Here is a 13,670-nt window from a genome sequence, read left to right as displayed (position 1 = left end):
CCATCTTGATTTTTTACGCATCAGTTTCCTGAGAATGTTTACGTTGCTTTTAAAAAGCTGAGTTTTTAAACTGCAGAAGCTGATTTCGTGCAATTGCTTGCTTGATGTACTTTGCAATGATCATTTAATCTGCTATGACCTCAAAGTGGATCAAGTACCTATACTGGCAATGAATGACATGCTCTTAAACCATTCTGCTTTGATCCTCCATTGGTGATTGGCAGTGAAATAAGCCACTACACATTAGGGATTTGTCATTAGCCAAAGCTTTTATAAAGTATTACCAAGAAATCCACTAGGTCGTGACAAAATGCTCAAATCTTTTCTGTGAAACTTAATGACACCTTTCCTGATCTTCCATGCACAAAATCATGTTGACTATTCCTAATCAACCCTGTCTTTCCAAATGCATGTTTTTCTTATCCCTCAGAGTCCCTTATAGTGGCTTGCTTACCACAGATGAGAGTCCCTGGTCTATAACTCAAGTTTTCATTTGCACCCTTTTAAAATGTAACATTAGCCATCCTCCAGACTTCAAGTAACTTGCTTGTGGCTAATGTATATATCTCAACCAGGACTCCTGGTATTTCTACTAACTTCCCAGTGTTCCGAGGTATACCAGATCAGGGACACTGAGATTTATTTACCTTCATAAGCTTCAAGATGATACGATGCAAGTTTATTTATCCTGGAGGGACTGCCAACAGTCTAAAGACACAGTTATAAGGCACTGAAAGACGTACAGCAGTCGCCTTCACTGCATTCCCGAAGACATCCTGTTAACTTTCAAGTTCCCACAACTCCACACACAGGTTCCCATTTTAGTCTTTGATGGGCCCTATCATCTCCCTAGTTTCTTTTTAATGTAATATACTTTGAAAATCTCTCTGGATTTTCCTTAATTTGCTCTGCTGAAAGCTATCTCAGGCTCTCATTTTGCACAGCAGAACTGTACTCCAGGGATTCAATTTTTGCAAGCTACTGTCTAATCTATCAAAATTTACCTTGCCCTAATTTAGAAATTTAACATGAACACGTTCTGTACTTTATCATGACTATTTAAAAAATAACGGAACTGTGCTCACTGATCCCAAAGTGCTCTTCTCACTGACACCTCAGTCACTTGCTCTGCATTATTTCCCAGTAGAGCCCTCTATATATTGCCAGAGGAAACTTTCCTTAACACACTTTCCAAATTTCATACTATCCAAGGCTTTAGCACTGGCAGTTCCCAATCTATATTAGGAAAGTTAAAATTCCCTGCTGTGACAACCCTGTTATTCTGGCAACACTCTACACACTACACATTTGTTTCTCTAATTTCCATTGACTATTTGAGTGCTTATGGTACAATCCCAACAAACTACCATCCCCTTATTACTCAGCGTCACCATAAAGTCTCAATGGATGAAACTTTAGTCATTTCATCTTAGACTACTGCTGCAGTGGTAATCCTCAACTAGAAGTGCAACACCCCATCTCTTTCCTCCACCTCTATCCCACTTGTATCTTGGAATATTAAGCTGCTAATCCTGTCCCTTCCATGCCTGTGTGTTTTGTATTGGCAAGAATATCCCAGCCTCATATATCCCTCCATGATCTTGAGTTAATTTGCCTTGCCTGCCAGGCCTCTGGGCAATGAAATAAAAGTAATTTAATCCAACAATCTTTCCTCGCGCCCTGACATGCTCCTGCCTGTCTGATCGACTGAAATTACTGTCATTGTCTTTTGAATCATCATCCTGCCTCTCCTCCTCTCCCTCCCTCCTGCTCAGGAAAGCATCCCCTTGTCAATTTAGTTTAAGCCCTCCTTAACAGCACTTGCAAATCTGCCTGGTGTGATATTGGCCTCACTCCACTTCAATGTAACTTATTCCTCTTCTGCAGGTCACATCTTCTCCAGAAGAAATCCCAATAGTCCACAGATCTGAAGCCCTGCAGTAACTCTTCAGACCCACAGTAGACACAAAATGCTGGAGTAACTCAGCGGGCCAGGCAGCATCTCTGGAGAGAAGGAATGAGTCTGAAGAAGGGTCTCGACCCGAAATGTCACCCATTCCTTCTCTCCTGAGATGCTGCCTGACCCGCTGAGTTACTTCAGCATTTTGTGTCTACCTTCGATTTGAACCAGCATCTGCAGTTATTTTCCTACATAACTTCAGATCCACATATACATTGACCTATCCTCCAATTCCTAGCATCCCAAGCATGTGACATTGGGAGAAATCTTGAGATTATGTCCCTTGGTCTTTTTTTTAAACTCTTTGCCTATCTTCACTCTGCAGGACCTCAATCCTTTTTGTAGCCATGTCATTTGTGCCAGTATGCACAAGATTTTGGGCTGCTCGCCCTCTCTTTTAAATGTTCTGCATCCACTCAGTGACATCCTTAACCCTAGCACCAGGGAGGCAACGCTATATTGGAGTCTTGTTTGTTGCCACAGTTTCCTGTCTATCCCTCTGATTATCGAGTCCCTTATCACTATAGCCCTGTTTGACTTCATCCTTTATCTGCTAAGCCTCAGAGCGAGTCTTGGTGGAACTGACCTGGCTGCTTTCTTCTGAGGTCGTCTCTTTCTCGCCCCCCCCCCCCCCCCCCCAAATAAAGTATCCAAAAGGGTATATTTGGTTTTGTGGGGAATGGCCAGAGGGGATTATTGCCTACTGCCTACTCCCTTTACCTTTCCTGGTGGTCAGTCAGTAACCTTTAGCTTTGCATTGGGTATGACCACCTCACTAGAAATAGTATCTCTGCGATCAGCAAGCACCTAGATGAGCCTGAGTGCATCCAGCACCAGTTCCTTCATGCAGTCAGTCAAGAGATTCGGCTGCATGTTTCCCACAGGTGTAGTCTCTAGGGATCATGGAAAATTCTGTAATTTCCATCATTCTGCAACAGTAGCATCCCACTACCCTGACATCCTGACAGCACCAAGACCATAGAAGAAAGGTTAACAAGACTTACCTTCTGCTTCCTCGCCAATATCTTGAGCCCAAGCCTTGGCCTTTCACAGCCCTTTACTAGTACCTGCCTTTTGTACACCACTGCAGGCTTTCACTCCCAGGAACTAACGGCTGTTTTTCAAATCTCCCACTCTCTTCCTCCTATTAGCTCAGCAGTCTCTGAAACTAACTTGCCCTTACTCACGCTGTTTTTCAAATCTCCCACACACCACCTCCTTTCACCTCCGCAGTCTCAATTGAACATTGTCAACTTCTGATTAATTCATAAAACAATGGCCACTCAAATTCTATTTGGGTTCATCATGGAATGTGAAAACTGGAGGCTATTACATTTCATTGAAACATTATGTAATACCAGTGTTTTGGATCTTGGGCAGTTCCTTCTCTCCTCCATACTTTGCTATTGCCATCACTCTGATATAAGTTAATCTTTGTCTCATCTGTCCACAAGACCTTTTTCCAGAACTGTGGTTGCTCTTTTAACTACTTCTTAAAACTGTAACATGGCCATCCTATTTTTGCAGCTAAACAGTGGTTTGCATCTTGCAGTGTAGCCTCTGCATTTCTGTTCATGAAGTCTTCTGCGGTCAGCGGTCATTGACAAATCCACACCTGACTCCTGAAGAGTGTTTCTCATCTGTTGAACAGGTGTTTGGGGATTTTTCTTTATTATGGAGAGTATTCTTCTGTCATCAGCTGTGGAGGTCTTCCTTGGCCTGCCAGTCCTTTTGCGATTAGTAAGCGCACCAATGCTCACTTTAATGATGTTCCAAACAGTTGATTTTGGTACGCCTAAGGTTTGTCTGATGTCTCTAACAGTTTTATTCTTGTTTCTCAGTCTCATATTGGCTTCTTTGAATTTCATTGGCACAACTTTGGTCCTCATGTTGATAAACAGCAAGAAAGTTTGCAAAGGTGATGGAAAGACTAGGTGCTGAGAGCTCTCTTATACCTGCATTAAGGAGGCACTTAATCACATCTGAGCAATTACAAACACCTGTGAAGCCATGTCCCCCAAACATTATGGTGCCCTGAAATGGGGGGACTATGTATAAACACAGCTGTAGTTTCTACATGGTGAAACCAAAATGTATAAAAATACCCTTTAATAAAATCTGACAATGTACACTTTAACCATGTGATTTTTTTTCTATTACAAATCTCAAATTGTGGAGTACAGAGCAAATAAATAAATGGTAAGTCTTTGTCCCAAACATTATGGAGGGCACTGTATCTCCACTTATGTTGGGGGTAGTAGTTAAAGTATCGAAAAGAGATGTCCAGTGATTTCTTGTCAGATTTTGTTTCTGAATATTTATCAATAAGCTATTAAAAACATGTTCACATAACATTTTGAACCTGACAGGCTTATGTAAATGCTTACATAATTTGACGGGTTCTGGGCTGGTTTTAATTAAGTCTGGCAGAAAAGCTGCTCTTCACGGTTAAAGAGGTTATGCATAGGTAATTAATCATCAGAACCACTTGTAAATGTCAAGCCAATTGAGAAAATGTTAATCCCAATTAAGTTTTTGAATTTTATTTTCCACAAGAAAACTGATGCAACTGAGTGATGCTGTAAAGGGAACTGTTTGAAAGAATGAAACTCTCATCCGAGTTAATCAATGTATCTCTGGTCCGATGGTGCTTTCCTTGGAAATATGGTTTGGCATGCTTATCTGTCATCTGTCTCAGAAGTTTTGTCTGCTTTGTGCTCTTCCACGATCGTGGTCTCCTGATTCCCATTGCCAATTTAGCCTTCAACTGGAATGTGAAATGTAAAATTATTTCCTTAATCCTTTTATTTTGCAGCTTCTCCATCTTAATCCCTGCCTACCTCTTCCAATACCTCTAAATTTTCTCCATCTAGACTGGGATACTTTGCTATAATTTATCACCAGACAGCTTTTTGAAATGGGCGTCAATTGGCCATTGTGTCAGAAGGAACTGCAGATGCTGGTTTAAACGGAAGATACACACAAAAAGCTGGAGTAACTCAGCGGGACAGGCAGCATCTCAGGAGAGAAAGAATGGGTGACTCCAGCTTTTTGTGTCTTTCAATTGGTCATTGTTGGTTAACGATGAAAATTATATCTATGACTAAGAATGGCTTTTACTTTTGTATAGTGTCTTTAATATAATAATATATCCCAAGACATAATCAGCTACCTGCAACCTTTTATTTGCCTAGTATTTGTATGTATGCATTACATACATGAAATCTATATTGATCTGAAGCAGGGTCTCAACCCGAAACATCGCCCATTCCTTCTCTCCAGAGATGCTGCCTGTCCCGCTGGGTTACTCCAGCTTTTTGTGTCTATCTTGGGTGATGCATAACCAGAATGCCGTGTGAAGTCTTAATTTTGAATTCGCTGCTATTGTTTGGTCCTAGTACCAGCTTTGTTTAAAGTTGGACACACTTGATATTAGCCCAAAGATTAGGAGGCATAAACAATGAATTCAGGTACTGCTACAGTGTGTTTTGCTTAAGTGCTGTGCTTTAGATGTATTCTTTTGCCTGCATTGGAGCAGATGTATTTCAAGATGTGCTATCACTATTCAGAGAAATCCTGGCAAGTATTCACTCCTGACGTGAACACAGATTGGCCATTTGACTTGTAGAATCTAGCTGTATAAAATGGCTTCTGTGCCATGATGAGTGACAATTTGGAAGAGTACAACAAATCAGAAAAGTTGCCATATAAGTTGATAATTTCCTCAAGTTCTGATTTCACCTGAAACTTGCCAATATTAGACTTCTTTTTGACCGTGCCTTTAATCATTTGTGCTGTTTGTACATCTTGGCCTGGTTCTATTTCGTAAAAGTTGGTTCAGGAGACATTTAACTTCAGAGTTCCAGGAATGGAAAAATCTGTACTGTTTCATTGTATAAAGTACAGTACCGTGCCGGAATATGCCCTTCTGTCCATAATGTCCGTGCTGAACATGATGCCCAGTTAATCTCCTCTGCCTGCACCTGATCCAAATCCCTCCATTTCCTGCATGTTGATGTGCCTAGATTCATTTTTTTATTCTCCACTGGAATCTTTTTTAATTGAACAGATGTCGAGGAAATCATTGAACTCTTTGGGATCTGAATATTTTAGCTGATAAACTTAGGTGATACACCTCTACTGGTTGTTCCTTGTTCAGAGTAGCGATTGAGTTCACCATAAATTTATAAGTTATAGGAGCAGAACTAGGCCATTCGCCCTTCAAGTCTACTCAGCCATTCAATCATGGCCAATCTATCTTTCCCTCTCAACCCCTTTCTCCTGCCCTCTCCCCATAACCCCTGACACCCCTAATAATCAAGAATATGTCAATCTCCACCTTAAAAATATCCATTGATTTGACTTCCACAGCTGTCTGTGGCAATGAATTCCACAGATTCACCACCCTCTGTGTAATGAAATTCCATCTGGTGTATTGTTTCAAATTAACTGAAAATATGACCAGGGAGTAATGTAATAATGAATAACATTAGATTTCTCTCACAGTGCAACTCACATTTTTAAATCTTGGATTTATTTAGCACATGAAAACGTCTTTCTCAAAGTGCTTAGAAAAATATTTGGCTGATCTCAAACAATTAAGTATTTGTATGTTTTGTTCTAAAGCTATATTTTTCTATGCATTTAGTGTCATGTGAATTTGTCTCTACAACAAATTCTTAATCTATCACGCAAGATTAATTTGATATGTTTTGCAGTTTCGAACTTGCTGATAGCTGCCTCTGAAGTCTCAGCCTTGACGCATCACTTCTGCTGTTGAAACTTGGAACGTTTCTTCAAGCCTCTGCACTTTAGGCCATGGCGGGTCGGGGTAACATGGCTCGATCCAATGGACCAGCCGCTGGAAACAAAATCTGTCAGTTTAAATTGGTGCTCCTGGGCGAGTCAGCAGTGGGCAAATCCAGCCTTGTTTTGCGCTTTGTGAAAGGACAGTTCCATGAATACCAAGAAAGCACAATTGGAGGTAAGTGAAAGTTGACAATAAAACTTTGAATCCGTTGGTGAACTAGCTCTGGTTTTAATGTTAATTAACCATTAATTGGTTTGCCAGCCATGGCTTCTTGAAACAGTAGTTAGTGAATGGAATGAGGATTCCATGCTGAGCTGTTTTTCCCTTTGGTTTCAACGATGGAATTTCAACTTCTCCACCAAGATAATGTTGTGCTTTCATGAATACATAAATAGTGCTGTCTCCATAAATTAAGCATATGTTTATGTTAAGTAAGCCATGAAGGATCTTTGTCACTGCTGAAAGTAGCTTGGTGGTTTACATTGTTCTGCAAAGCTTATCATATTTGTTAAACCAGATATGACTCTGCACCATAATACTGCTCCTTTCTGGTCAAAGCAAAGGAGTGGAAGGCAACATTCTACAGTTAACGTAGACAGTACAGCACCAGAACAGGCCCTTTGGCCCAGTGTTGAGGCCATACATGATGTTAAGATAAATTAAACTCGTGTCCTGCACACATTCCATATCCATTCCCTGTGTATCCATGCCAATCTAAAAACCTCAAAGTCAAAAGTTCTGATTCTGTCTTCAAATTGTATAGCACCTGAATTTGCATTTCCAATTTGATGTTTTATAATGAGTTTTTAATCATAAGCCTGTGTAAATCAGTTTAACCCTCAGCAGATTTGGGAATGGCTTCTAAACGTGAAAGGAAGCACCAGAGATAACTATCCAGTGAGAATCTGTGTTTTATTGCTTCCATATTGTGAAATGCAGACTTAAAGTTATAATTTCTTTATTTGTCATGAGGGCGGGAACATAAATTTTGCAGCTCCATTCAAGTTTCCTTTTGTCTTAAGTAAATTGCAGCAGATGGGTGTTAAAGGGTAACGTTCCTTCAGGGTTGTGGTATCAGATCGAGCTGTGTTTATCGAAATACACGGTATACAAATGTCTACATCAAACTTGCTGTGCAGTGTTTATCAAGAATAATGCAGTCTACACAATCAAATGAAAAGAATGACCCCCATCCCGGGCTAAGTGGTTAGTGCCATTATAATATTGAAACAAGATGTCAAGGGCCATATCATTATAATCATACTTTATTAGCCAAGTATGTTTTGCAACATATGCCAACTGAAAAGTAGCAAATCCTTGGATTCATAACGTCAAATGTAATTTCTGGGGGGAGGAGGAGGGTGTGCTGCAGATCTTAAAGGCTTCATGACTTTCTGGACAGGAGATTTAATTGTAGCCTGCCACGGGAAAAGTTGTTATCAGGGCCTTCCTCGGTCATCAATTCCCATTACAGGAGAGCTTCTCTGGAATTGTAGGAAAAATAACTGCAAATGCTGGTTTAAATTGAAGGTAGACACAATGTTGGTGTAACTCAGCGGGTCAGGTAGCATCTCTGGAGAGAAGGAATGGGTGACGTTTTGGGTCGAGGCCCTTCTTCAGTCTGAAGAAGGGTCTCGACCCAAAACGTCACTCATTCCTTCTCTCCAGAGATGCTGCCTGACCCGCTGAGTTACTCCAGCATTTAGTGTCTATCCTCTGGAATTGTAGTGTGGATTGTCTGCCTGAGTGAAATAAAAACAAAACTGCTTAGTATCTGATTGTGAACAAACTCTGGATTGGACGTTACATCAAATCCGATTTATTAACAGCATATGTTAATGTCACTGAGCAACAAGTCACTGATTCGTTTACTAATGTACATGAGAGGCTGGACCTCGTACTTAATAGCTGCAGAACAAATTTCCATCCAATCTTTTCCTACGGAGACTATTGAACTCTGCACAATCCATCCCGGCATGGCGTTTCCCTCCATCAAAAGCTTTTACAGGTGCGCTGCCTCAAGAAGGTGGCATTTGTCATTAAATATCCCCACCATCTGGGCCATACCTGCTTCTCGCTGCTACCAATGGATAGGAGGTACACAAGCCTGAAGTCCCACACCACAAGGTTCAGGAGAAGATACTTTCCTTCAGCTATCAGGTTCTTGAACGGACCAGTGCAATCCTAATCCGACCTCGGCAATGGAACACTGAGGGCTACCTCTTTAACTACTCTGGGGTTGTTTTCTAGTTCTGTTTTGCACTTCTGCCTTTATGCCAAGTCTTTCTTTTCACTGCCTTGTAGAAGTTGTATAATTTATGTATAATTTGTTTTTGGGTGTTGCCTATGATGCTGCTGCAAGTAAAATTGTTATTGTATTTGAACTACATCATATATGTGCAGATAATAAACTTGAATTGGTGCCAGACCACAAGGAGTCAGTGTGAAACGGTTGGAGAAGTCTAATCGCAGGCTCTTGTTTGGTTCTTATTTGTGTTATTCCAAGTCCCCATATAATGACAGTAACACGTTTGTTTTGTATTTCTGGACTTCCTGCTGGAACGACCGCAGGCAGTGAGAATGTCCTCCACTATCACCCTGAGTACCGGCACACCACAGGGCTGTGTTCTGAGCCCCATGCTCTACTCCCTCTTCACACATGACTGTGTTTCTGCATTCGACACCAACACCATTGTCAAGTTTGCAGACGACACAACGGTGATCGGGCTTATCACCAACGGGGATGAAACAAACTATAGAGCGGAGGTGCAGAACCTGGCGGACTGGTGCTCGGAGAACAACCTGTTCCTAAATACCACCAAGACCAAGGAGCTGATCATCAACTTCCGTAGGTCACATAATGGGGAATATGCCCCGATCTCTATCAACGGGGACAGTGTGGAGAGAGTGTCCAGCTTCAAGTTTCTGGGCACTCACATTTCGGAGGACCTAACATGGTCCAATAACACTGCTGCGCTGGTCAAGAAGGCACAACAAAGACTGTTCTACTTAAGAACACTGAAAAAGTCTGGTCTACCCCAACAGCTGCCGACGACCTTCTACCGCTGCACCATAGAGAGCATCCTAACGCATGGCATCCCTGTGTGGTACCTCAGCTGCACGGAGGCAGAAAGGAAAGCTCTACAGCGGGTAGTCCATAGAGCTCAGAGGACCATCGGAACACAGCTACCAGACTTGGAGGGCATCTACAACACACGATGCCTCAGAAAAGCCACCAGCATCCACAAAGACTCTTCACACCCCTGCAACAGTCTGTTCGAACTCCTTCCATCGGGCAGACGATACAAGGCCTTCTACGCCCGCACCTCCAGACTCAGGAACAGCTTCATCCCCAGGGCCGTAGCTGCTATGAACCGGTCCTGCTGAGCCGGATGGCCACAACGCATAGATCAACGTGCACTTTACCCTGTCTAAAAACTGTTACAATTGTTTCGTTTCGTTGGGTTGCTGTTAATTACTTAAATTATTGCATCGTATGGGAGGCGCATTCCCGATCTCGTTGTACCCCTGGGTACAATGACAATAAAGATATATTGTATTGTATTAAGTGGAAACGAGCATGTGAAACTGAAACTTGATGCCGAGCTAGCAGTACTCACGGTCTAACTCATTAAGCTATTCACTTGAACCACGGTTTGGAAATTGGAAAATTTAATTCCTTTATTGTTTGTACCTTAGCAGTTTGATTAGTTATAAAGACCAGAAATAAATAAAAAATTAGGTGTCATGTGAATTTGTAAACCGAAATGGCAACACGTGTCAAAAGGAGCTTGAAGCAATGATTGATGCAGTCAGAATGCTAAATCGCTGTTGAGACACACTCAATGAAAATATATTTATTTAAGTTAGGGATACCTGAGGAATGCTTCGTTTTTTGTACTTCCAGTATCAACTGTACTGTTCTGCGAATTAGGGAGATTTGATAAATGCTCCAACAAAAACAATATGATGAATAACCATAATTTTAATGGCTGAGTAATAATAAGGAGGATAAGCGAGGAATCTATGGGACTTCAAGTGGTGCTGTAGGATCATCTTCCTGAGTGGATGGATTGATAGGTTGAGAGTAACCTGTGGTGGAGAGGAACAGAAGTTATCAACATTACTTTTTTGTTAAGATCTGGGTGTCACTGACAAGACTGGCATTTATGGCCCATCCTTAAGCACCATTGTGCTGAGTGACAAACGAGGCTATTTCAGAGGACGTTTATGGGTCAGCCACATTGGTGGGTCTGAAGCCACTTGTACCATACTTGGTATGGAAGATGGATTTACTTCGATAAAGATCATTGGTGAACTTGAGGGGGTTTTTGGAATGCTCCATTAGTTTTGTGGCTGTCATTACAAAGATTAGCTTTTATAAGTTTAGTTAATTATCAGAAATTTAATTCCTTGGCTTCTATGGTGGAAGTTGTTGTCCAGGTCCCTGGATTACTAGTCCAGTATCTAACTCATGACATCTCTGATTGCTGAATTGTCGAGTTCTACAGCCTAGATTCCAAGTAAAGTGAGATGCAGAAGAGGGACTTTCTGACAGATAAGCACAGTCATACGGTCACTTTTTTAAATTCCACAAGTTCTACAAAATCCACCATAGAAGGCATAATCCTTAAACCTTCTGTTCCCAGATGGGTTATTTTTGTCTGACCAAATTATGCCGCTTTGAGTCTTTAGACAGCCAAGATTCTGTTCAATGTTTTTCTTTTATTTCAATTTTGGCAGAGAAAGACTTGAGAATTTGTGAACTTTCATAGTTTATTCTTATGAATGTTACATGGGGCCTGAGCACAATACAAACTAATCAGTTCAAATCCTGTTTTATGTTGGGTATTTTTTCCACAAGTTGCTACAGTTCATTGAACTTGAAAACAGCAGGTAGTATTGAAGCACACAATGTGGTACAGATCTTGGTATATAACTACTTTTAAAGTAGAATCATTGCCATAACATGAAGTTAAGGAGGTGAAATGGGTAATTAGGAAAATTTACCTCATGCAGTTACTTTGAGATAAAATTATGACTGGTTATACTAGATTTTTAATTGTGAAATTATGTTTTGATGCAATGTTCTGCAATTGGTCACAACTCTGTCTTTGGAGTGTGGAAATTTGTCAGCACGTTTACTCCAGAGATAAATTTAAGAATTCAACTTTGAGGAGAGAAAAGTGTACATATCTGCAATTTAGCCTATGGTATTTAAAAATAGACAAAATAAGATTCCAAAACACTTTAAACATTTTGGGTAATTGGCAATAGACATAATCATTTGCAAGTAAGACCTCCTGTGCACGAGAATAAAACCACAGGCATTTCGTTCACAGTTGGGGGTTTTTACATTCATTGATTGCTCAACACAGATGGAGCCAATATCCCATTTCTTGAGTATGATCCCATGTCCAAAGGCTGAAATTATCCAACTCTTGACCAAGAGTAGGTCTGGGGCAGTTCATGTACTGAGGGCCTTCGAGTATGTCGCTCAAGTTTCATAATGTTAACAAAACATTATGATTTTTGAGGGCACATTGCAGAATAGGGATATTTATACATGCTGTGTTGAACTTTTCAAATTTGTTTGAGATTGGACAAATAGCATAAGTTTGAATTTTTTCGCTCATAGCTGAAATGAGTATTAATTTTGACTTTCAGCTGCCTTTCTAACACAGACAGTCTGTTTGGATGACACAACTGTTAAATTTGAGATTTGGGATACTGCTGGACAAGAGAGGTATCACAGCTTGGCACCAATGTACTACAGGGGGGCGCAAGCTGCCATTGTGGTCTATGATATAACCAACACAGTAAGTAATTCTTCTTAGTTTTGCTTTTACATTCTATTTGTCCTTTCTTGCCCTTTAAACAGAAGCCATCAACTTCACCAAAGCATGCATTGAGCCTCTCCAGATTGGCACATGTAGTAAGTACCTTCAGTGATGGTGCACACTCCTTTTTAACATAGCTAAAAGCATTGGTTTTCAGATTCTTGGAAGGCCTTGATGCACAACAAAAGCAGTCAAAGTACAAAAAAGTAGAACGTTTGTTCCTGTATGTGATTAGTTTTGCCTTGCTGAATGTTGTCCCACTCACCAGAGACACATTACCTGTTTTATCATACTGAATGAAACAAATAAATTATAAATTGTTACTGGTGCTTGAATCTCAAATTTAGGTATGGCACACATTGTATTTTTTGCCTGCTTAATTTACTTTTAAAATATGCACGTTAGTTAAAGCTACCGCTAGGAAACAGACTCTCTGGCCACTAGGTCTGCACTGACCTAAAGCACTGAACTAAATAGAAACTTTGGCAATGTAGAATTCCAAACAGTACCTGAGGTTGTAACTTCTTGAGCTGTACTTGCTTGCTCCTTTCTCCGGCCAAACTTTTTTGAAACTTGCCTTATTTATGTGCATTTATTGTGTGTATTTGTCCAATTTAGATTATGTCCACTTTTCCTTGGCTAAGCCAGGTTTAGTTGCACAGGTGTACTTTATGTCGAACAGTTGTGTAGCAGTTAACATATTCCTGCAATGGAACACAGATTAAAGGAGCATCATTCATTGAAATGTTTAAATTATTTTCCATTCATCTAAATTGATGTGTGCAGATTGGTCAGTACTGTACCACTTCCCCTAAAAAGTCATTGATGTGGATGAAAAATTATGCAGGTCTTCAGTCCTACTCAATTGAATTTAACATTTGATTTTGAAGGACACATTTGCACGGGCTAAGAACTGGGTAAAGGAACTGCAGCGGCAAGCCAGTCCGAATATAGTGATTGCATTAGCTGGGAACAAGGCTGACCTTGCAAATAAACGAGCAGTGGAATTTCAGGTAGGTTACTGTGTAAAATTGCATTTGTGTATTTCAACTACTGCCAC

General features: G+C 40.7%; 1 protein-coding gene across 2 annotated transcripts in view; it reads left to right on the top strand.

Annotated features, from left to right (window-relative positions):
• Positions 1-13,670, top strand: part of rab5c (RAB5C, member RAS oncogene family) — a 31,139-nt gene that overhangs the window by 11,144 nt on the left and 6,325 nt on the right. For both annotated transcript variants that reach the window (XM_078424927.1, XM_078424926.1), the window contains 3 exons: positions 6,679-6,944; positions 12,438-12,589; positions 13,501-13,623. In XM_078424927.1, coding sequence (XP_078281053.1) covers positions 6,779-6,944; positions 12,438-12,589; positions 13,501-13,623 — 441 coding nt within the window. In that variant the 5' untranslated portion in view covers positions 6,679-6,778. The remainder of the gene's footprint in view (positions 1-6,678; positions 6,945-12,437; positions 12,590-13,500; positions 13,624-13,670) is intronic.

The sequence above is a fragment of the Rhinoraja longicauda genome, chromosome 29, assembly GCF_053455715.1.
Source record: "Rhinoraja longicauda isolate Sanriku21f chromosome 29, sRhiLon1.1, whole genome shotgun sequence".
NCBI lineage: Eukaryota > Metazoa > Chordata > Chondrichthyes > Rajiformes > Arhynchobatidae > Rhinoraja > Rhinoraja longicauda.
This window is presented reverse-complemented; position numbering and strand designations above follow the sequence as displayed.